The sequence below is a fragment of the Lycorma delicatula genome, chromosome 9, assembly GCF_047948215.1.
Source record: "Lycorma delicatula isolate Av1 chromosome 9, ASM4794821v1, whole genome shotgun sequence".
NCBI classification, from domain to species: domain Eukaryota; kingdom Metazoa; phylum Arthropoda; class Insecta; order Hemiptera; family Fulgoridae; genus Lycorma; species Lycorma delicatula.
This window is the reverse complement of record NC_134463.1, coordinates 91,562,867-91,589,443: the sequence shown is the minus strand read 5'-3', so window position 1 is coordinate 91,589,443 and position 26,577 is coordinate 91,562,867. Positions and strand designations below refer to the sequence as shown.

At 29.1% G+C, this 26,577-nt stretch overlaps 2 protein-coding genes and 1 pseudogene across 2 annotated transcripts in view; 1 reads left to right on the top strand and 2 right to left on the bottom strand.

Annotated features, from left to right (window-relative positions):
* Positions 1–3,836: 3,836 nt before the first annotated feature.
* LOC142330710 (protein FAM200C-like) lies at positions 3,837–4,854 on the bottom strand (annotated as a pseudogene).
* Positions 4,855–5,069: 215 nt separating this feature from the next.
* On the bottom strand, positions 5,070–5,594 carry LOC142330709 (zinc finger BED domain-containing protein 5-like). The gene has a single exon (XM_075376154.1). It carries the CDS (start codon positions 5,592–5,594, stop codon positions 5,070–5,072), a length of 525 nt encoding a protein of 174 aa, XP_075232269.1.
* A 14,983-nt stretch (positions 5,595–20,577) lies between these two features.
* The window catches only part of LOC142329698 (uncharacterized), a 60,021-nt gene continuing 54,021 nt past the window's right edge, over positions 20,578–26,577 (top strand). The window contains exons 1-3 of the mRNA XM_075374404.1: positions 20,578–20,686; positions 21,871–22,042; positions 24,708–24,776. Coding sequence (XP_075230519.1) covers positions 22,029–22,042; positions 24,708–24,776 — 83 coding nt within the window. The 5' untranslated portion in view covers positions 20,578–20,686; positions 21,871–22,028. The remainder of the gene's footprint in view (positions 20,687–21,870; positions 22,043–24,707; positions 24,777–26,577) is intronic.

Below are 26,577 nucleotides of genomic sequence, written 5' to 3'. Positions count from 1 at the left end.
AAAAATATTTGTAACTTTTCTTGTTGTGTTAAAATAATTACTGTAATAATGAAATATGTATAATTAAGAGCTAAGGCTTTTATAGGTTACAGATATCAACAAAAATAGCTTAATTAATTTTCTTCATTTAATACTATCAATGTAATCATACATTATACTTTTTGTATATTCAAACTTTTAAAAATACGGTTGAAATACCATGTTAAATGGTTTCTTAAAAAAAAAGAAGTATCAGGACATAAGCATTCATTGTCAGTGAATATGTCCTTCTTTTTTTTATTTAAATTTGATGCGGTACCTCCAGATGAAAGGTGGAGACAACATTACACCAAACTGGTCAGTAGAGAGCAGAGATTTGAATATTATCTTTATGTAATTTTCCCTCTTGTGGGATAATTTCAAAAGTGTAGGAATAGAAAAATTATTTGGGAATAACAACACTTATAAGTTATATTTAATATTACTTTTTTTTTTTAACATTTTCTGTAGACCTAATCACCGATAACAAATTTAATTAGTTTTAGTATATATGTGTATGTTTTTTTCATATAACATTACCTATTATAAGGGATTTTTCTTAATTATATTAATTACAAAAATGTTAATTCTATTTTTTAAACTTTCTATGTTGTGTGTGCTTTACACTGGGTAAAAGAAAATAATTGTTGTGCTCCCCCCAGAACAGCGAATAAATTCTTACATTACTATATTAAAAAGTAACACAAACCAAGATACATGATAATGATGTAACAAAGGTATTTAGAGAGTTTTATTTTTGGAGATTCTTGATGAGTTTTAGTTTGGTTTTTAATCTGAAATTTCTTTTCTTAAATTGTATGAATCCCTGTCGACTTGAGAGAATGCATCGTTTGTAAGATAGTAATAAGAATTGTAGTTTTAACTTAAAAAAATTTAACTTGTAAATAAATTTACATATTTTTAAGTGGAAGTGATAAAAATCACCATTTTAAAGTGATATTTAAGCAATATCAATTAGTTAAATGGTATAGAATAGTACTGTCACAGTGAAAGAAATATAAATTGGCTCACAAAATTACTTTCTAATTTTGAGCACAGATTTAAACTGACACTTTATTATAACTTGGATGTTTTGAAATCCGATTTGAAAAAATCATTTTACTCGCAATGAAATACTTAAAATTTTACTAATAAACAATTATATTTATAAAAAACAATTACCTAGGTAGTTGTTTCAATTAATCACACACATCTCAGGAGCAGTAAACCTGAGTCTGTTCAAGACTACATATTTCCTGGTACACTTAACATTGCACCTGGCAAACTGGTAGCAGTGATTGCAGTCTCTAATCTATGCATGCTTATCAGATCTGGCAGTTTCTGGAAAACTGGTTGGAGAAAACAAACGATTACTTTCTAACATAACATTTCATGACCTATTATAGAGCAAAAAATTAAGATTGATGCCTTTGTTAAATTTAAAAAGATAAAATCTCTGTATTTGTTATTTTGTAGAGAATATTAGGGGAAAAGATATGACAAGATTTCATTTAAAATAAAGCTCAATTTTTTTGGAGGTATACATTTCTATTTTAAAAAAGTGTTATGACATGTTTAGAAACTTTGTACTCTTGTTAGGAATACATTACCCACACTAAAATATTGGACCCTATACACTATCGTTAGTCACTCTGATGAACAAAGTAAAGGTAAAACTTATAGGACTGCATTTGGTGTGACGTATTCAGCCAGATGAAAAAACTTTTATAAAGCCATTCTGCTCTTTATGTTCCTTAGTCTTATTATCATTATTTGTTAATCTTGAGAATGGTCATGCTGATTTCAGGAGTGTTCAGTTTCTCATCAGGTAACTTATAACCACTGTGGTTATGGCACTTGCACAAATCATTAGTTCTTTGAATAGTGTATAATAAATACTATAATAATATACTACAGTATAATAATTCACACGCACAAAAAATGTAGAATGCAGAATAATAAACACAATGTATTGTCCACTCATCTTTATCTAAATAAAATTGAATTGAGTTATTCTTACAATAAATATATCTATGACTTGCACGTGTGAATTTTATTGGAAAGAAAGAGGGGGGTCACCTGTTTGATTTCAAAGAAAACTAATTTATAAAAAGAAACATTTTTTTAAATAAATAATCAAAAAAATTGTAATTAAATCAATAGTTAAATAAATATAAATCAATAAATTTCTAAAAAAAAATAATTTTTTTGAAATTGCTGTATTTTGTATTCTGTAAAAAAAAATTAAAGCTAAATAGTTTGCAACATTTTTTAAAATCTGCTTTGCGTTACTCAAATTTTACTCCAAAAAAGTAAACAACCTAATGTATTGGTGACATGAATATGATCTAAAAATAAACAAGGTGAGTGATAAGAGGCAAATGTGTTAACATTAATTAATTTTAATTATTATTATTATTATCACTTATTCTCTTGTCTGTATTGTAATGAGGAAGATACAATGGTGGTATTTGAATCTGAGACAGCTGGCTAATCAATAAACAAGCAGGCTAATCGATATACTGACGACTAGCTGTCATATGTTTTGATCTGTGTCCAACAACTTGATCCTTTGCAAATTAATTATTCTCTTATATGAAAGAAAGGTCTTTAATAACACTTGCTTCATACATCTAATACCTGTTGTAGGTTATTAATTTTACCTTCTGCATTATGTCCTCTTCTACATGTAAAGTGTTGTCCACAATTTTTTTTCATTTGTTCTATAATTTTTTTATTTCATTTTCTAATTCCTCTCAAAATTCTGTTTGTGTCTACATATTATTTGACTTAATTTCTTGTTTTTATTTATTTTCTAAGCCGCCATAATTTGTGCGTACACATTCTTTTTAGTTTTCATTCACCTCTTTACACTTTTTTTATAAGCAGTATTTTTTAAGCAGTCTATTTTAAGCAGTCTATCTACACTTAAATGATTTTTTTTTGTCTTCAGTCATTTGATGCAACTCTCCAAGATTCTCTATCTTGTGCCAGTCGTTTCATTTTGGTATACCCTTTACATCCTACATCCCTAATGATTTGTTTTACATATTCCAAAAGTAACCTGCACAATTTTTCCCATCTACAAGTTTCTCCAATATTAAAGCAATATTCCAGCATGCCTTAATATTTGGCCTATAAAATCTGTATCTTCTTTTAACTATATTTTCCAAATACTCTTCATCAATTTGCCACAACACCTCTTCATTTGTCACTTTATCCACCCATCTGATTTTTAATGTTCTCCAATAGCACCGCATTTCTAAAGCTTCTAATCTTTTCTTTTCAATTACTCCAATCGATCAAGTTTCATTCCATATAAAGCTGTGCTCCAAACATATACTTTCAAAAATGTTTTCCTGATGTTTAAATTAATTTTTGATTGAAAGCTTGTTTTGCCTGTGCTATTACAAAGCATTTAGCATTTCATATCCTGCATCGTCCATCTTTAGTTATTCTACTTCCCAAATAACAAAATTTTTCTACCTCTGTAATCTGTTCTATTGTTATTTTTATATTCAGTGGTTCATATACATCAGTAATTATCAAACTTATTTCTTTTACCGCCCCCTTTGAAAATCAATTATTTTTCAGCGCCCCCCATTTTTTATACACCCCTAAAACTTAAAAACCACAATTTCATTACTTTAATTAATTTAGTTATATTAGTCGGTTCTGATGTTTAAACTTACATTCTAAACTAGAAATTTTTACCAGTGAGAGCAAATAAAACCCTACTTTATAATATTAATAATATATTTTAATCAAATTAAAAGAAACAATATAAATATGTAATCAGTTTTTGTTTTTATACTAATCTAATGAGATGGATGAATTTGATGATATTTAATAAGTTTGTTGATATCAGGTTCGATTTTACTCAAAAACAGTCGTAAGTCGCCGCGTTTGGTAACTTACAAATGATTTCTCTTTTTAGTAAGCAGCGTTGTCACAGCGCTAAATCCACGTTCACACAAATATGACGATGGGAATGCTATCAAAAATCGTTCAACGATAGACCACAATCCAGGGTACAACTGCGGAATTGACTTTTGTAGCCAAAATTGTTGGTAGCCATTTTTGTATTTGATTTTTATTTCCTCGTTCGTTGTCAGTTCTATAAGTTCTTCTTCCAACTGGGGTGATATTGCTATGTTGACATTTGATAAAGGATCTAACACCCAGTCTGGTATTTCCAATTTCAAAATGTCCTGGAATCTTTCAATGAAATCACTGTGAAGATTTTCCAAATGTTGGCAGTAGACGAGCAAGTCGTCGTTGTTGCAGGATACTGACAAATTGGGAAAATTATGGAACTCACGTCTGCCGATATTCTTCTTCTGTAAGAGCAGCTTGGCTACGAAAGCAGCGATGACATTTTTTGTTTTTTATTAAGTTCAAGTCATCGCCTTGAAGTTGGAGATTCATATCATTAAGCAATGTATAAAGGTCTGTCAGGTATGCGATATCATTCTTTGATGTGATGAGGTTTTCGCGCAATTCTGTGTCTTTGTTTTCCAAGAACTCTATGACAGAGTCAAACAGATTGTAAAAACGAGTCAGACAATTTCCTTTTGATAGCCAACGCACTTCTGTGTGAAAGATCAATCTGTTGAAATCTTCATCATTATCAACACAAAGCTGATTAAATAATCTGTAATTTAAAGAGTTGTTTCGGATTTTATTGACTCTGATGACATGTTGCAATGATTGAAATAGTCGTTCACTTAAATTTCTAGCAACTAAATGCTGTCTATGTATAACGCAATGTACAGCAAGCACATCAGGAATTTTGTTTTTTAAGTACGATATGAAGCCTTTTTGACACCCCGTCATAGCTGGAGCACCATCTGTAATATAATATTCTTCAACGGAATTCCTTTTTCATCACAAAACTTATCCAGTGTTTTAAATACGGTTTCTCCTTTCGTGTCTGTCTCTAAATTTCTAGCAAATAAAAGTTCTTGACATATTTTTTCATCTTTAATAAATCTCACGTAAGACAACAACAATGCTTAATTAGTTGGTAAAGTGGACTCATCCAACTGAATTTAAAATTTACTAGTCTTCAGATGATTGCACAATGATTTTTCAATGTTTTCAGCCATTTCATCAATTCGTCTTTGGACAGAACTATTGCTCAAAGGAATTTTTCGAATTATATCTGCCGCCGGTTTATGGAGCACAATAGTTATAACTTCTTTTATCGCCGGCAAAATTAACGTTTCTCCGATGGTGTGTGGTTTACCTGTTTGAGCAATTAACAGAGAGATATTGTATGAAGCTCGAAGTCCGTCATCGTCTTGCTTAGCAGCCATCGAAAAAAGTTTCGATACACTTGGCTGAGCATTATGCTTCTTTTCCAGATCTTGTAAATAGGCTACATTTTTGTCCTTCTTATCCGGATGCATTTTATTCAAATGATCTTGAAGTCTTGAAGGCTTCATCGCTTCGTTTGAAAATGTTTTTGAACAAAGAAGGCACAAAGGCAAAGATGGGTTTGTCGAATTTTCTATGAATCCATATTTAATATATTCTACACTGTATTGCCGTTTCTTCTTTTTTGCTTCCGACATGGCTTTGTTTTCAAAAATATGTAAATAAAGTGTTGAACTTAAATACTTGTTTAAAGATAGCGCGCGAAAACACAAATGAAAATATAAGAAAAATTACGAGCTTTTATATAGGATTTAAATACAGCAAGTAACGACAGGAATAAGACAAACACGCACTATGAGCAAGTATCGATGAACAAGCCGATTTCTACCGGATTGCACCAATCAGAATTACCAAAATACATTGCTATTTTATTGTACTATTATTGTACTAATTTATTAGAACGAAATTATTTTTGTTGAATATCTTTCTCATTTATATAAGATAAGATTCTGATTATAAGATAATTAAAATTTTATATTTCGACTAGTAAATAATACTACTAACAATAACTTATTTAACTACGGAAAATAAATTAATATCATTTCGTATTATAGATAAATATGGGTAATTTTTCATAGAATTTTAGTTTATAAATTAGAACTGGTTCAAATAAAAACCGCCGCCTAAGCCAGCGTTTTTATTTGAAATTTAATATTTATAATATATAGAAATAGTAAACTATGTTTACAATAAGTGAACTGTTTAGGCTTACTATACTATTTGACACTGGACGGTAATGGGTTAATTGTAGAAAAAATTTTCTAACACAACTTTTTGAACAATAATTATATACGTATTAACATTTTATATAAAAATGATGATTCTTACATCAGTAATTTCTTATAAAATGCTAGAAAAATATTGTAATATGGACTTATGTTAAAAACAAGAAAGAAAGTAAAGAAAACTCAATTTATGTTAGTTTACGTATGTATAATATTTTAAAACTCTGCATGCTAGTTTTTTCCTAATGTTTAAAATATTTTCTGATGCAATGTAATTAAGGTAAAATTGCTCTAATTTTTTAACTATCATCGATCTTGTTCCTTTATCCGCAGAAACTTGTTACAACTTGATTGCGTACGGTGTGCGGGCTATATTACGAAATCTATGTTAAGTATTTTAAGTTTTTATAACATCATACAGGGTAGAAATATAAACTAATTATTCGTTATTGTGTAGTAGGTGGGTTTTAATTTTAGTGAAATTTAAAATACTATATAAAGTAAATGAAATTACAAATTATACATCGCCCTCCTAATCCACATCAACGCCCCCCATTTTTTCTGGGCCCCTTAACGCCCCCCTCTAGGTTTCAAACGCCCCCAAGGGGGCGTTATCGCCCACTTTGAGGAAGACTGACCTACATTATTTCTAGCTCATTTCATTACATTCGTTCTGTTTTTGTTTATTTTCATGTGATACTTATGTTTCTTCTAAATCTTTTTTACTCTCAGCAAGAATTACTGTCATTGACAAATCATAACATCTTTATCTTTTCATCTTGCACTGTTACTCCAGATCGAAATTGTTCTTTAACATCATTAACTGCTAGTTCTATGTAAAGATTAAAAAGTAATGGGGATAGGGAACATCCTTGTCAAACTTACTTTTTTATTATGGCTTCTTAGGTTATTACTGTTGCAGTTTGGTTCCTGTAAATGTTAGCAATTGTTCTTCTATCTATAGCTGAACCCTAAATTTTCTTTTAAATGTTGAACATTTTATTCTAGTCTATATTATCAGATGACTTTTCTAAGTCTATAAATGCCAAGTATATTGGTTTGTTTTTCTTTAATCTTCCTTCTATTATTAATTTGAGTGCTAAAGTTGCTTACCTTGTCCCTATACTTTTCCTGAAACCAAATTGGTCTTCTCCTAACACTTCTCCACTCTCCTCTCAATTCTTCGGTACAGAATTCTAGTTAAGATTTTTGGTGCACAAGTAGTTAAGGTAATTATTCTGTATTCTTTATATTTATCTGCACCTGCTTTCTGTGGTAGCATGACAATAATACACTCTTTTTGAAGTCTGACGGAACCCCTTTTTCGTTAATATTATACACCAGTTTGTATAATATATCTATCATTTCCTCACTTGCACTGCACAGTAATTCTGCAGTTATCCCGTCTATCCCAGGAGCCTTTCTACCATTCTAATCTTCTAATGCTCTCTTAAATTCAGATCTCAGTATTGTTGCTCCCCTTTTCATCCTCTTTGACTTCCTCTTCTTTGTCTGTAACACCAGTTTCTAATTAATTTCCTCTGTATAATTTTTCAATATATTCCATCTACCTGTCGACCTTCTCTTTTGTATTATAAATTGGTGTACCATTTTTGTTTAACACATTATTCGATTTTAATTTATGTATCCCAAAATTTTCCTTAACTTTCCTGTATGCTGCATCTGTTTTACCAATGATCATTCCTCTTTTCACTTCTGAACACATTTCTTTAATCCACTCTTCTTTCGCTAATTTGCATATCCTGTTAATATTTCTTAATTTTCGATAGTTCCTTTTACCTTCTTGATCATTAGCATTCTTATACTTTGATATCCAGTGTTTTCTACCAGTTCTCTTTGTTCCGCCTAAGTTGAATTCTGCTGTTTTAAGAATTTCCTTTTTAACATTTTTCTATATTTTCTTCCTTACCTTTTTAACTTGGACCTCTTGCAATGTCCTCAAAAATCTTCTTTACCTCCTCTTCCTCAAGCTTCTCTAAATTCCCCAGATTCATCTGACATTTTTTTCTTCAGGTTTTTAAATCCCAATCTATATTTCATTATCACTAAATTATGGTTGCTATCAATGTCCGCTGCATAAGTTTTGCAGTTGACAAGTTCATTTTAAAATTTTTGTTTAACCATAATATAATCTATCTGATACCTTGCACTATGGCTTTTTCCATTTGTATATTCTTCTATTATGATTTTTAACCCTGTGTTGACAATTAGTAAATTATACTTCATGCAAAACTCCAAAAGTTGGTCCCCTCTTGCATTCCATTTGTCCAGCCCGATTCACCCACATTAAATTAAATTTTCATCCCCTTTTATGTGTTTAATTGCTTCGTCAATTTCTTTGTATTCACACTACCTCATTATCATCTTGGGTACTTGTAGACATATAAATGTTAACAATTGTCGGCTTAGGTTTTGATTTTATCCTTATTACAATGATTCTATCGCTATGCATTTTGAAATACTCTACTCTCTTCCCTATTTTCTTGTTCCTTCCAAATTCTACTCCTGCCTGCCTTTTATTTGAAGTTGAGTTAAATATTCTAAAATCACTTGACCAAAATTCATTTTCCTCTTCCCACCGAACCTCGCTAATTCCTACTACATCTATATTTAACCTATGCATTTCCCTCTTTAGATTTTCTAACCTACCAACCTTTTTTAGACTTGTAACATTCCATGCTCCGACTCGTAGAATGTTATTTTTTAATTTTCTGGTGACCATTTTTAAATCATTGTAGAACAAATAGTTTTTTATTAAATATTGATATTTTCAAATTGTCAAATTAATGCTTTACAAATTGTACTCGCTTCAAAAAATAAAAGTTTAATAAAGAACAAAAAAAGTATTATTTTTATTTTAGCACCTTTTTTAAAATTGGTTTTATAATTTTGTTGAAAATAATTTTGGTTAAAAAAATAACACAAACTAGTCATATATTAAAAGAAATGAAAATATTTTTTTTTGTTGATGATTTCAACAAAGTTCTTTTCGAAGTCAAAAAACAGAAAAATAATCTTGGATTGTAGAAAGTTAACAAACAGCTTTGAAGGATATTAAAATGGCATATTTGGCTTTTTAAGCCGTAACTTTAGAAAATGGTGTTATAAAGGAAGAAGAGGATGAAAGGGGAGAAACAATACTGAGATCTGAATTTAAGAGAGCATTAAAAGATTTAAATGGCAGAAAGGCTCCTGGAATAGACGGAATACCTGTAGAATTACTGTGCAGTGCAGGTGAGGAAGCGATTGATAGATTATACAAACTGGTGTGTAATATTTATGAAAATGGGGAATTTCCATCAGACTTCAAAAAAAGTGTTATAGTTATGATACTAAAGAAAGCAGGGACAGATAAATGTGAAGAATACAGAACAATTAGTTTAACTAGTCATGCATCAAAAATCTTAACTAGAATTTTATACAGAAGAATTGAGAGGAGAGTGGAAGAAGTGTTAGGAAAAGACCAATTTGGTTTCAGGAAAAGTATAGGGACAAGGGAAGCAATTTTAGGCCTCAGATTAATAGTAGAAGGAAGATTAAAGAAAAACAAACCAACATACTTGGCGTTTATAGACCTAGAAAAGGCTTTCGATAACGTAGACTGGAATAAAATGTTCAGCATTTTAAAAAAATTAGGGTTCAAATACAGAGATAGAAGAACAATTGCCAACATGTATAGGAACCAAACAGCAACAATAACAATTGAAGAACATAAGAAAGAAGCCCTAATAAGAAAGGGAGTCCGACAAGGATGTTCCCTATCTCCGTTACTTTTTAATCTTTACATGGAACTAGCAGTTAATGATGTTAAAGAACAATTTAGATTCGGAGTAACAGTACAAGGTGAAAAGATAAAGATGCTACGATTTGCTGATGATATAGTAATTCTAGCCGAGAGTAAAAAGGATTTAGAAGAAACAATGGACGGCATAGATGAAGTCCTACGCAAGAACTATCGCATGAAAATAAACAAGAACAAAACAAAAGTAATGAAATGTAGTAGAAATAACAAAGATGGACCGCTGAACGTGAAAATAGGAGGAGAAAAGATTATGGAGGTAGAAGAATTTTGTTATTTGGGAAGTAAAATTACTAAAGATGGACGAAGCAGGAGCGATATAAAATGCCGAATAGCACAAGCTAAACGAGCCTTCAGTAAGAAATATAATTTGTTTACATCAAAAATTAATTTAAATGTCAGGAAAAGATTTTTGAAAGTGTATGTTTGGAGTGTCGCTTTATATGGAAGTGAAACTTGGACAATCGGAGTATCTGAGAAGAAAAGATTAGAAGCTTTTGAAATGTGGTGTTATAGGAGAATGTTAAAAATCAGATGGGTGGATAAAGTGACAAATGGAGAGGTATTGCGGCAAATAGATGAAGAAAGAAGCATTTGGAAAAATATAGTTAAAAGAAGAGACAGACTTATAGGCCACATACTAAGGCATCCTGGAATAATCGCTTTAATATTGGAAGGACAGGTAGAAGGGAAAAATTGTGTAGGCAGGCCACGTTTGGAGTATGTAAAACAAATTGTTGGGGATGTAGGATGTAGAGGGTATACTGAAATGAAACGACTAGCACTAGATAGGGAATCTTGGAGAGCTGCATCAAACCAGTCAAATGACTGAAGACAAAAAAAAAAAAAAAAATCTAACTTCAATTAGACTATGAGCTCATTTCATTATTACTTGGTTGAGTCTATAAAAATCAAAAATACTATCCTCATACCAACAAAACAAGTGTTGATCACAACAATGACAATTTTGTCCTACAATTAATTTTACTACAAGCCCTCTTGATTTATTTAAAAATCAAGAAACAGATTCACAAATTTAATAAGCCTCTAATGAAAATATGCCTTGTCTCTTTGTGCTGTGGTCCGTTTTCTGGAGTGAGGTCAATGCATACACCCCAGCTCCATCATAGAGTTCTCCACACATTCATTTCATACTGACAGTGAATATCACAGCTAACCGGGCTCAATACCAAAACACCTATCTTGGTGAAGTTAGCACCCAGGTGGGCCCCAAGCCACCTGGGTTGCTATTCTATTGGCACATCTACGAACAGTATCTATCAGACTCCTTCAATCATCCTATTCAGGGCTGTAAATCAGAAGCTTTGTTCCTTTCCCTTTTGGTTTTCGAATTAACTTGCAGATCAAAACCAGAATTCAACCTCACAAGCTTTCTGAGTCCAACTACATAACTTTGAAAAATCCTGTTCATTAATTGTTGTTTTGATAAAAATAACAATCTACTTGATCCCAAAAGATATAAAAATATCATTTTTAAAACCAAAAATAAATTCTATAGACATTATTGTTTTAGTAGATTACAATTTTTTTTTGTGATTGTTGATTTACAATTAAAAATGAGACTTGGCCTAGGTGTTGATTAATTCTTTTTCTGTTTTCATTCTTTTTTTTATAAAACAATTGTCTTCAATGTCTCTTTAAAATGTTCAGATTAATTTATTCAGCATCGATATAGTCACTTTCTTACCATGCCATATTTTTTTTGAGACTGTAGGACGGAGGTAATTAGATTATTTAAGATATAAAAAAAACAGTAAAATTTCCCACTATCGAACACGAAAAATGCGATACAGTATTATGTTCGGTTATTGCGCAGAAAAAAAAACGCTGAATAGAACAAAAGTATTATGTATTTTTCATGTAAATTAAAATTAGTTGCTAATTAAACGATTTTGTAAAAATTGTTTTTTTTTTTTTTTTTTAAGAAAACACTGTCCACTATGTTCATGCTTGAATAAAAATAATAATACTGTACTGTAGCCAACAAAATAAGAGAATAAAATTATTGTACTATACTAAAATGGAATAAAAAAACAACGTACGCTACTAAAATATTAATCAAAGAAGCTGCACCATACAAGAATATTAATCAAAACACATGCACAAAAAAAATGTAAAAATCAAATTCGAATACGTACAAATTTATTTATACATTTTTTGTATAATTTATTTACGTTTTAAATTAATTTATAATTTAATTTATTTTATAAAATTTACTAATAATTTATTTTTTAAGTTTAAAATAGTTGTCTATAGTTTGAAATAAGTTCTAGTACATATTTTTTTTACAATAAGCGACTGCACTTTTGATATTAAAATAACGCCGTTTATTTTTTGTGCTTTAAATTTCTAACTTCTTCTGTCGCTTTCTTGTTTGCGATGGTAAATTAGAGTTTATCATCATTCGTTTTAGAAGTAATCAAGTCAGAGCCCGCAACAAGACCACGATTTCAGTCGATACTTCCTCTTCTTTGTTGAGCGTGTCGTCAATATTCGGGTACTCTTGTAGTTTCCAAACTGTTTAGTTAGTTCTTGTAATTCACGCTATTCTACAGAATTTTCATTTGGTTCAGTAAGACTTTCAATATCGGAATTGAAGTTATTTGGTGGAGGTTAAATACCGGCTTTTACGAAACAATTTCTCATTGTCGTACTAGTAACCTGCTTTATTGCCGTACGAATCATAAAACTGCATCCAACACATTGAAAGCTCATCAGAAGTCATTCATTGATGACAGTGAGTACCGTAATACCTGTTTTCTGTACTAAATTTTAAAGTTCGGATCAAGCGATTGACATACTGCAGTAATATTTGGGGAAAGAATAACGATTTTAGATTTTCTAAGCAACGTTACGGTAGCATTTTGCATTGCCCAAGAATGGTATAACTTTATAATTTTGCCTTTCTTTTTTACGATCAAAAATTATCAACCAGTCCATCATAAACGTTGTCATTGTGTATTGTCAATGTATTTATGTTAACGCCCTTACAACATCGTGGCTTTGCTGATTATTTACAATTTTTCAAATCTATCCGACATATTCACAGCCAATATAACACTTAATCTTTCTTTTCATTTCTTCCCTCCTGCATATTTTTCCTCTTTTAACACAATGTTTTATTGGGCAAAGCCCGGTAAAAAAGACCACTGTCATCACAATTAAAGATGTTTCATTATAACTCGAACATGTTTCATTTAACTTTACTTTTCACTCAGACACTAAATTCTCATTTACAACCCAGACATTTCACTACAAACATTTTTAAATGAAAGTTATGTCTTCTAACCAATCCCTGATTCTTTAACTCATATTAACCGAGTTCTTGAGCAATTTCTTTGGGTTTCTCACGTATCAGAATTCCAAAGACATGTTATTATCACGAGTCCTGCAAAACCATTCGTAAATAAAATTGTCAACCGGTTAACCTGGCATTTCAGGAAATGCACGTTTGCTTAACGGATAGAAAATAACAATAAAAAACACAGTACTATACTGTAACAAAAATATTACGTGTTCAATGTACAATATAAATTTGTATAACTGACGACGAATCACGCTGAATGAAAAACTGATTGAAGTTATAACATCAGCGTCTAGGCGGGAAGTAATGGAATTCACAATAGATAAACAAATTAGTCACATAAAATAAAAGCAGTTATTTTTATACGGATTTTCAATACTAGATCGTGGATACCAGTGTTCTTTGGTGGTTGGATTTCAATTAATCACACGTCTCGGAAACGGTCGACCTGAGACTGTACAAGACTACTTCATTTACATTCATGCACATCATCCTCATTCATTCTTTGAAATAATACCTTACGGTGGTTCCGGAGGCTAAATAGAAAGAGAAAAAGAGTATAAAATAAAACAAACAAAAATTACAATTTTTATTACTGCTGTCTGTTTTTCAGAACTGATTGAACAGTCTTTATTCATTAATACCAGTAAAAAACTACCGGGGAATCTAAAAGTGTAGTAAGTGTACGTTAAGGGAAGTTTAACTGCATGTTGTTAAATCTTGTTTAGATTAAAACAGACAAATCGTTGAAAATTATTTTATAAAAAATGACATTTAAAGTACAGTAAAATAAACCATCATCACCATCTGGTTTTTTGCCAGGTGGTTCAATACTTCCTTTCACCACTGCTGTCTCCACATCCACTTCTGCTTCGAAGCCTTCTCCTTAGCCATGTAGTTACAGTTACCAATCTTCACCCTTCCTATTAACTGAATACTTTTTCCATACTTATTTATACTCTCGTATAAATAAATAATATTGGTTTTAAAAATTTACAAAAAATAAAATAAAACTTTTCAAATTGTTATACTTCTACTTTCTGAAGTCAGGACCAAATTAAAAAATATACTTTACTTACTTAATGCATTTTACTTTATTTTAATGCATTTCAAAAAATCAAAGTTTAAAGAGGATTTTAATACGTGTTGTCTTTAATTGTGCGGGTCTATTTTAAGTCGATTTTATTTTTATTGATAGTACTAGTAAATGTGAACATACAAAAAAAAAAATTACAAGAATCTTAAACCTGCGTCTTTATACAAATAAGAAAAACTGCAGGGAAATGAAGTCAAAAAAATAACTACTAAATGTGAGCTGAAACTCATTGAAATGTAAGAAAATATATTTTTTTAGTCGTATTTTCCAACTGATTTGCTTGATTTTTACACGAAAATATACTGGTTACAGAGTGACATGTGGCAATAATTATGCTATAAATCGTCTCACGAAGAAGTTAAATGGATTTCAGGATATGTTCTACAAGCGAAAATAAAGATCTTGTAAACGTGGGTCTAGAAACCTGTGTGTAAACCTCGGTGTGAAACACCGAGAAACCCGGTGTGTAATTTACTGAGTTAATTTACTCAAATCATTATTACCTTTTTTTAATCAGTCAGTTCGGTTTTAATTCTTATCACATATTAAATTTACTACATTATCGAACGTATTTTATAAAGGTATTGAACTTACACGTTATTCAATGAATAATTAAAATATAAACCAGTCCTTTATAAGGACAAGTATTAAAAAAACGTGGTAGCCTGTCCGAATAAGAATTAAAATGGTTTATATTTATTTTAAGTTAACTTTTCGTTTCTAGTCGGTCTCTTAAACGATATATTGTATATTCTTTATCGGTAGTCCTTTGTTTATAATTTTTTACGTTTTATTTTTTTTTAAATATCACCGTTTTAGGTTTTTAAAGTACAAAAATATTTTCTCCTATTGTCTCCTTAATGAGTAAATATTATTTTAATTAAATACCAATTATATTAAAATATTACCGCGTGTATTATGTTAATCGCTATAATAAATCTATTGTAAATTTCATTTGACACGAGGCTGTTTAGAATATGTTCTTATACATCAGCATGCCAAGCCCGTAGAATATGTAGGTAGGTAGGGTGATATGTAGTCCTGCAAGTAATTTACTCCACCTAGTAAAGCTACTATGCGTTACAACCGTAAGAAAACCTTTCATATATGTCTCAACAAATCGAATAAATGAACAGATTAATTATCAGAATTTGTGTTGTTTACCTTTTAAATAATTTATTCGTTTTCAGCAAACATTACATTTCAACCTATTTGCGTTATGCGGCCAAAATATTTGTCTCGTACATTTAACCGTACAATAAATAAAAAACTAACAAGTTTCTTACAAATTCAAACGAAATTTTGAAAAGGTTAACCAGATGTATTAACGCCTCAGACGTTGTCAGTATACAGACAGACTGGTAAATTATATCCAACGTGTCGCTCGGACAATGTGCGTAGAAAAAGAGAGAACGAAGAATCGTTGCTTGAAACGTGTAAATTCTAATTTGGCAACGTTGGTTCTAAGTTTTTCTTCTCCGGTCTCCCAATCGAGAAGATGCTAGCTAGAAAGAAGTAAGAGACAAAATATTTTATTCCCTTCGTTTATACACGGCTGCCCAAAATGCAATGTTTTTAGTATTTATGTTTGTTCAACCGTAGCAGTTCAAAGGCCAAACCGATTTAGATGTATGACTCCGCGTTGGAATCCTTACGCATTTTCCGGGAGTGACATAGGATATGTAAATATGTACATTTAATTGTAACTAAAAGGCCACTCTAAATTGATAATCGATAGTATTTTCAGTATCGATTTATTTGTATCGGAAGTAGTTGTGTTTAAGATCTGCTACGATACTGAATGAATGAATTACAGTAGTAAAATTTATTAATTTATAATTATTATTACTGTTGTTTTTTATTGTTTATAAACACTTAAGAAAAAATCTTTAGATTTTTTGACGGGCAGTATGTTCGATCATGTAAGAATGTTCTTTTTTTGTTATTTATAAGATTACGGGCTTAACTGCTATGGTCATTAGCCCAAAAGGAAATTTGTAGCGTATGAAAAATGCCATGCCTAACCGGAGGATTCGACCCCGGGACATCAGGATGAATGGCCGAGACGATACCACTCCGTCACGGATCGGCTGTTCTTTCTTCTTGGTCTTTTTTTTGTTGGTGTTGCCTTTTCTTACTTATTGTTTATAAACATTTAAGAAAAAAAGAACCATATGATTTTTTGACTGGCAGTATGTTCGATCATGTAAGCATGTTTTTTTTTTTATTTTACTGTTAAATATTAACTAATAATCCCTTTCTTTTATTATTAAATAATAATAAATAAAAATAATCAGAATTTTATTGCTAAATATTAACTAATAAACCCGTTTTTTTTTTTTATTTACACGACTGCCCAAAAAGGAGTGTAATGTATTTCGGGTGTATGTATGTATGTTCCACCTTAGCAGCTTAACGTGAACGGCTGAGAACTTTAGCGATTGACTTCGTGGGTAAACGAAAGATTTAAATTTCCATAAGCCTATTAATTGATATTTCCTGTGAAAAGTTTTGTTTATCTCATGATATCTCGCGATTCATATATAAATTTTACAAAAGTCCGTTACATCAGTTTACGCCCATTATCAAGTTACCCTATCGTATTGTTTTTCTTTTTATTGTTCGGTATTACACATGAATGGGAAAATCGGTTTTAATGCAACTTGCAGATTGAGCTCTTCTTAATTTTAATTGAAATGATAGATATATCTACTGTGTCCTAACTTAAAATAATTAACAAGAAATCATTAAAAAAAATACATGTTTGCCAGTTATTCATTTTATGCGTTCAGGACGCACTCTATAAAAATGTCGTTCTCCTACTAGAAGGAGGTTGTGATTTATTTGCATTTTAATGGCCATGATAGGATTTTCTGAATGTAGAAAAACCTATCGCCATAAAAACTAGAGAATATTGTTTTAATAACAATTTTTTTTTTTAATATCAAGTAGGAGTTAAACTTTCTTTTATGTGAAATTAATATAAACATCTCAATGAAGAAAAAAAATTGAAATATTCATGAACTTTTTTTTCATTTTGAATGGTTGAACTGGAACACTTGGTATCTAGTGAAATTAATTTTTTTTTGTAAGTTAAAACCACAGAATGAATTTTAGTAAAAAGGTTAATTACAAAAACAAAATTTCAAATAATATTTTATGTTATTTATTTCATTTTGAATCTGGGAATTAAGCTTACACTGTAATTTGGGATTTTTTAAATATTAATTTTAAATATACATTTTAAGAAAAAGTTTCAACCAAAAAAAAATTAATAAAAACAAAATTTTAAATAATTTGCATAAGGCATCTCTTAAAATGTCAAACAATGGCTTAATCCCTCCTTCTTGTGAAAACTATATTTTATTTTTATGTTTGATATTATATATGAAGGTAAAAAATAAATAAAAATCAATAAATAATAACTTTAAACGTGTTATTTGATAATTATTTGGTTATGTAAATATAAACACAATTTGCAAAATTAAGATTTATCTGATAATTGGCTATTTAAAAAAAAAATCATTCACACAGTAATTTTGTTACAATAAAAAAGATATTTCAGTTGTTATTTTAATAAATGAGAGATCATATAAATCTATAGATCTTTAGGTATTTATTGACAGAAACTTTAGTGAGGTCATTTCTTATAGGCTGAAATATGCTGTCTAACACAGAAATAGATGTCTGGTATGATGCAAGTGATTATTGTTATTTTTTTACGAATAAATTTGTTTTTTGAGAGAATAAGTATATTACATAGAGTGAGGACGAGTTGCCCACATCATGAAATTTCACACCAGGGATTTTGATGCTTCTGTGTTAAGAAAAGGTATAGTGAAAGATTACTTAAAAGGCTGTAATAATAATAATTATTATTAAAAAAAATTGTTACAAAGAAAAAAAAATAAAGATTAATAAATGAAAATTTTGACTGATCAAATTTCTTCATATTTTTGGATACAGAAATATTGTGAAATGTACAATACTTTTAATTTTTTGCAAAGAAAATACATGTTATTTTTTCTTTTTCACATTACTTTTTTCTTCATTTTTATACTTATACTTATTTTTTCACTAATATATTTCCCTTGAATTTTTTATTTTTATTTACGGAATTAAGATTGTAGCCCCCAGACGCAACAACAGTCCTGGTGACAAAATGTCACCAGGATGACACCCTGTTTATTCACCCTGTTTGACAACTGATGTGCACAATTTAGAATTATCTGTTGACATTTGCAAATATAAATATCATGGAAAATGTCAGAATTTTTAACTTATTAAAGTTGATGTACTTTATGATATCTATCAGTACCAGTCAACCCATTTTTGTTTACTTAAAGTTCTGACACTTCCAAAATAATCCAAGATATGATATTGATTGTTTTTAATGTTGATATGATTTTTTTTTATTTACAATTATAATGCAGTATTTTTCTGCTGTACTCTGTTGTTTTGTTCTTAATAAAAGTCAAATTTCTTAAATTCTTTTTTCTGTTCAGTTAACATTATTTACATAGATTTTTTTCAGAATTAAATTCTCTACAAATCTTGGTTGAAACATTTTACTTTTTATTGGCAATTTTACAGTTATTTTACGTCAAACCTAAAAAATTATATTTTGCCGATACCAATTTTTTTTGTTTGATTATAATTTCCTAAAATTCTATTAAAGACAAGATCTTGGACCTGTTTTATTTAATTTTTCATGCCAAAAAAGACTATGAAATATATCTGTTAATTAAAGTTCATTTTATCCTTATAGCAGAAATCGGCCAAAACTTTTCCCACCATGTGTGATGTATTATGTTTTACATATGCATTGTATAACTATTTACTGATCTGAATAAAATATTTGTGTGATATGGAATTAACAAACATGTAAATTTGACATAAACTGTAAATTTACCATTAAATAAATCCAAGACAGGTTGAAAATGTTATTAGAATTGATATTAAAAGGGCTTCCTAAAGCCCTTAAGGTGATATTAAAAGGGTCCCTTTAATATCACCTTAAATTAATAACTTAATAATCTTAAAAAAAAACAATTTCCATTAACACCAGGGCTATTGTTACTTCCGCTAAAAAAGGAGCTGCAGTTAGATATGAATGATCTTCTGGAAACACAATTTCTATTAAGTTGTTCATAATTCTTAATAACTTATACTGTGTAAAGAAATATTTTGAATTGGTACTAAAAGAAAAACACCACATATAATAAAATTAATCACAGAGACTAAAAATCTGCTATTTATTTTGATGTTTACCGCTTCAAAGAAGTTACACAACTTGACAGTTTCTACAGTTTCATAGTTTTATCCCGTTTCTGACTTACATTGTCATTAATTAAATCCAGTGACTAAAATTTATTGGAAACATGTAAGTGAATAAATCTATTTGCTCTATTTTCTATAGTCACAAAGAACTTTCTTTATTTTTATTTATAACTTAAAAGATTGTTGAAATAGTTAAAAAAGTATTTATTGGAGGGTATTATGAGATTATTAATTTACAAAGAGTTGTATAAAAAATATTAGAATGTCATGTGGAAATGGACTGATGAATATTTTTTAACAACACAATATTGTAATAAAAAAAATTATAAAAGGAAATGGTTGGAAGAAAATTAACAACTACTTGGAAACGATCTTAATCAGATTACTTGATAAATATAAATTAAGAAGTTTAATAATTAATTAATGGAATAACTAGTTGAATATAAGGAGATAAATGAAATGTACGGTGTGAATGGCTTTACGGTTGAACATAATTTTTACGATGTTAAATTTTATTAAAAAAAAACGTGTTATCTAATTAATTATCTAAATAAATAAATCAAGAAAAGAACTTTTGTAATCCATTAACAAATAAACCATTTAGTGAGTTCTTCGACTTAAAACCATAAAAAGCAGTACAAAAATAATGACACGCATTAAAACACGTGAATAAATTTGAAAATTATGTAGGTTTTTACAATAATCATAAGTGTTACGAGGTTGTAGAGTAAAATAAAATGTGTGGGTAGACGTGCTAGGTTTAAATAAAAATTTTGTTTTATCGATAAACTATGAGTTGTCAACGTTTTAACGGATATCGATATTTTTAGATTTTACGTCATGCAGTCGTTGTGGTAAGGGATTGTGGGTAACTAGAAAAAAAGCGCAGTTAGTCTCGGAGGGAGGTTGGATATCCAATTAGTCATAACGTATGTGGTGTGTTTTGATTTAGAAATAAATATAGATAATCTATATATATTAATGTAAGTATTTTAAGCACAGTTTAATATTATTATTTATAAATTTATTAGTATATTAAACCACGTAAATTTTTTTTTACTCACGAGTTTTGTCTGAATGTTGAACGTTACGTAAAAAGGTTAGTAGAACTGGAAATTAGGACAACGCTTAACAGATTCAAAATTGACCTTGTATTTGTTTTTGTGTGAGTATTAGAAGGATTTTTAATTTATTTTGTTCATTGTTTATGTTTTTTTTCTATAGTACGTTTGTAAGTTTGTGCTGTTTCCTTAATTCGGCATTTAAATAAACAAAATAGGTTATATCTCAGTTGGTGTTTATTCATGCTAATTTTTGTTTATACAGGCATTGAACGAGAAAAGGTTACTGATGTGTGTTAATGCAGTTCTAGGCCATGTTTGTTGTCATTTTTATTTATTCATTTAGTTTCTTACGTGTGAATTTCCCCCTAAAGGTATTTAGAAGACTGAATAACAATTAATATTGTTAAATGTTAATCATTTGGACATAGGTTTTAATTTTAAAATATTTCAATTCCAAGATATTTCAATTCATTGTGTTGTTTTTATTTTTATATTGTATAGTTTTTAGTAAATATAATATGTTTACAAGTAAATGAAAGTGTATGATGGATGCTGTTAACAGTTAAGTGTTCTCATCTTTCTAAATGAAGAAGTGAAAAGACAACTCATTTTATCAGTTTTAGACTTATTTCAAGATTTGTATTTTTAAGTTCTTCCTCCAAACGAGGGTAAATTCTGTACTTGAAAGTTTTAGTCATATATGGGATAATTTTTTGTATAGTTTAATGTGCAGTTTTTAAAATATTTATGTTAAAAATTTGTGAAGATTTGTAATATATCGAAATTACTAATCTCTTATTTTATATCATGTACCCCATGACATATTTTTAAAAATTAGTTTATTTTGTGTTTGTCAGCCAATAATAATATTATTTTTGTAATCTTACATTTATTATATGTTCAGTATAAACTTGAGTATGTTATTTATGACAAATGTTTTGATGAAATTATGTTGTGACGATTAATAAACAATTTAATTAACACATTTTAAATCATCACTTAATTAACTACAAACATTTTAAATTAATCAGATAATATTTTGCAGTAAAGAATGAGGAAGAGCTAGAAAATGAATGTATTAGATAATTATTTTTTTCCCCCAGGACCATTGTTGGGTATTGCTTCAGAGGAAGAGGTGAATGATTTATAGTGTGTGTCATGCCTGACCGGGATTAGAACCCAGGACCTCTGGATGAAAGGCTGAGACGCTACCACTCGTGCCACAGAGGCTGGCTTATAGATAATTCCTTAACAGAAATAAATGAAAATTGACATGTACTGTTTTAAATTAAATATGATTCTTACTACCTTATCCTTACCTTAAAAACAATTCCTTTTTTTAAATAAAAAAATTAAATAAAAAATAACTTGAAAATTTTTTAAGTACAGAAATTTTCAGAAAGTAGCTAGGGGTAAAGGGAATTGAATCTTTATTACACCATTAAATTCTTTGTTTGTTTGTGAAATTAGAACATTATGTAATGATTGTATAACTCAATTTTTGTAAATTTAAAGGAGACTGGGAATTTGGGAAAACAAGGCTGCTTATATTTTAAACTATCGAGACATTTCTGGTCTTTGGACATATCATTTTTAAAACGATAGAAAGATTTGAAGTTGTACTTCATCAGTTATTAATTTCAGGCAGGGGGTTAATTTTAACTTGAGGATTTGGAGTGGTAAGAGGTCTTTGATAATTTTAAACTTTTTAGCTATTAATAAAAGTAGTATGTTTTTGTAAAAATAATGGCTCCAATATACAAATTTTTCAGGTGTTTTTTTAAAAATAAATCTTACAAGGCGACATCTTGGTGAAGGAGGTGTGGAACTTTATTTCACCTTTGAAATTTTTATATCACAGTTTTTAATCTTGTTCATTTTATGGGGCTTGAGAGCCTGGAGGAGTAAAGAGTTTAAATCTCTATGACACCATAAAGTCTTACATCTTTATGAAAGTTAAGCGTGTTTTAAAAAGGCAGTTTAGTTTAGTCACCGCAATATAAATATTGCGGTGACTAATAGGAGTATAGAAAAATTCAAAAATTTTCCTATATCTTAATTAGAGTGGTTTGTGGGAATTAATTTGGGCATAATACTCATAATAAACGTAGTGGTAATCTCTTTCATGGATTAAAGATTCACATTCCTGAATTTGATACAGCACCGTTAAATAATTTTCTTGCTGTCAGACTCCAATATTCATTTTTTATTAATATTTTCATATAGAAATATCAAACGTGGTGAAATTAGGGAAGTAGAAGGGGGTTGATGAAATTTCTTTATAGCCTGTATTGTAAAAGTTAAGTAAAATGAAGGAATTTTTGAGATTAGTTCAGCAACTAACTCTCCTTATACTGTGTGTTCGTAAGTCTTAGGATTGTTAAATTAATTTTAAACTGACAAAATAGAAAATAGAGATTTTGTTAAATGTTAATCGTGTAAAGTATTACATTTTATTATAACTGGTGGAATTCGCCTTTCATCCCTTTAACAAAAATGGGACAGGCAACTTAAAAATTTTAAATGTTTATATATTAAGGAAAACAATAAAACTAAAGATTATTATTTGTCCATTTGCAAAGTGGTGACTGGTCAAATTTCTAAAAAGTTTGATGTAGATTACTTCAGTTTTTTTCAGTTAGGTTAAATTTCCTACTCTTTTTCTTCACTCGCTACTTCCCAAGCAAAGATAAGCTGAGACAAGTAACCTTGTATTTGCTGTTCAATTTTTGTTGTATTCTCCATTGTTGGTTAGAAGCTACTCCTAGTGCTTTTTAATTTTATGAAAACTGATCAGCATATTGTAAAGTTTATAAAGACAATAAGTGGTATCTTAATCATTTATTATTAACTTTTTTTGTGAACTCCTAAAGGAACTAATATTTATCTAGCCCATATTACTTTATCTGACCCAACTATTACCTTCCGTCACTAAATAATTTGTAGTTTTTTCGTTAACCGAGTAAAATTTCTAATGAGATCATTCAAACATAGGGATTTATATTTTAAATTAGTGATTTTCCTGAAAAACATTTAAGTTTGAGAGGATAAATTTTACTACACTGTATCAGAAGTTAGTTTTTTTAAAAAATAAATAAACATTTATAAAAGCCTTAATAGTTAATATTTGCCAATTTCAAAGTTGTTTAATTATAATGGGAATTTAGGATTCCGATTGTAGTACAATGGGAAGTTAGTAGTACAATTGTACAAGATAGTTCATGAAACATTCTGGATGTGTTTATTTTGTAAAAACTGTGCATTATAAGTTTTATATTGCATCTGCAGTTATACACATTTACCAATGGTTGTAATGTTTTTGAAAATATTTCTGGAATTCATTCTTAGCTGCATTTTTACATTGGTGTTGTATTGCTTTTGTTTTGGAGTTCATTTCAAGTAAAGCGGCTAGTATAAATCAGAAGAGAGTAGTGGATGCCTTAGAAATGTTGCAGTGTGCATTCAAGGAATTTTGTGAACAGCATTAATTGATAAACGAGTTTATGTTTTGTTAGTTTTGAATCTTGTAGAAGTCGAAGGATATTGCCATACATTTCACCCAAACCATTTAAACTACCCGGTTTTTGATGATAATTCTTTTGATTTATTATTTTTTAAGTGTTTGTTTGCATAATTACATTTGCTAATTTCTCCATATCTATTGGTGATGATTTATGTGCAGATGAATACATATTTAGTTTTAGATATTTATTTATTTTAATGGTTTTTCAGAATATTCTCGTTTTGATTTTATTTTGATTATCATTTAGCATAGCTCATTCTTTGCTTTATGTATTTTAGTTTGGTAGGTGAATTGTAAGTTTTTTTAAAAATTATATGTGATATTTACACAACAAATGATGTTGAGTATTACATTACATATGTTTAATTATACCGCTTATATGATTTCATTTGTTATTTTATTTGAACATGTTCTTAGAATGAGTGTAGAGATTGGTGGGAGAAATCTTCGATCCCGTTCCAGAACTAAAAGTATTCCAAAAACAAAGTAAGCTGTTTTTATATTTAAAATTTTTTTATGATTGTCTTTTTAAGTTTAATTATTTTCCCCTTTATTTATTTACTTTTATTTAGTTGTAATCTGTAATTTAAATTTTTTTATTACTCAAGTGAAAAGTGATGTATAGTTAATGTTTATTATTTATATTAAACTAGTTCTTACTTCATTTGTTTGTTGTTTTTTATTTAATTATGTAATAAGGTATAAGAAAGTAGAACAATACGTTCTACTTGATTGATCCTGTAAAATATTGACACGGGTGTGTTATTGAATCAAGTTTTTACATTTAAACTTTTATGTACCCGCATGTATGTTTGTTAATTATATACTGTTTTTAATATCAACTAAAAATTTCTTGACTTCCTTTTTGTTTATTTTTTAATTAAACAGCAATTTATGGGTATTCATTTCCTTTTTTAATCATAATTTTTATATTTTTTTAACTCTTATTCTTTGTAATCCTATGTGGGTGTTAACTCTTAGCAAGTTAAGTGGTGTTGTTAACCCGAGCAAAAGCATTAAATAGATGATATGTTCATATTTATGTTTGTTGATGATTCACTTCAAGTGTCTTACATTACAGCATTAAAGTTAAACACCATTAATAATAACAACTAATCAAAAATTCATCCATTCTTTCATGTTATTTAACAGAGTATAGTTAAGTTCTTGAATAAATATTTAAAAAAAATATTTACTAATTAAACTTACAGTTAACTTATATATACAGTTTAGCTGTTTCAACAAATCACGTTGCTGTTGCTTATAAGATAACACTTCTCGTTACAAATGAATAAAACAAATGAACTTAATCTTGTAGGCTTGATCAGACTATTCTTTTAAAAGTATCTAGACTTGTGTAAAGAAATTTTTATTTACTGACAAACGATTAATGAAAATAGTGTTCATTGATAAAATTCTATGAATTATCTTTTCTTCTTCAATGGCTTTCTAAGGTAGCCTTCACTTCACTTCTACTAATGAGACTACTTTAATGAGTTTGTTTGACATTCAATTTTAACGGTTTTCTTTCAGTTTCACTGCAATATCTCATACCATACTACAATATCTCATCCTCCATTAGGAATAACTTGCATTTCAGTGTTCTTCAACAGTACTGATTGAGAATGTCAGTAATATTACTTATTAATAATCCCTTCTTTAAGTGCATATTTTCAGCGCAAATTTGACCAATTAGAACTAGTTCATTATCAGTTTGATCTACTCTTATTGCTTAGCCAATAAAGTAGTAATTTGTCATAGCATAATTTGATGTTTTATTATCATCCGTTTGAGATTTTTAAGGAAATATCCATTCATTAACTTTTTTTGAGTTAATTTTAAAATAAATTTAATATTTTAAACAATAATTAGACACTTAACTTTATTACTTGTAACCGTTTCCAGATAAACTACATTCCAACTATGCATTATTAAAACTTTACCAGACCAATTATTAAAAAAAATATTTATTATTTATTCAGAGAATCATTTAATTCTTTCCGTTAAACCCTCTCAACTAGTGAGAAAAAAACAGCATATGATATGAAATATTTCTTTGTTTGAGCTATAGTTCATAAAATTAAAATTCCGTACTCGCTCATTACAGGAGTAAGCAGGTTTGTAGATCTTGTTTTAATTTTATCAATAGAAAAATAATTATTTGCTGATAATAATACATGACTGCATACAATTCAGAAGATTAAATACTTGAGTATGGAGTTATGGAAACAGTTTCATCAAAGATCTTGTTTCGTTGTGTTTATATTCTGAGTATTTTAAATCGTAA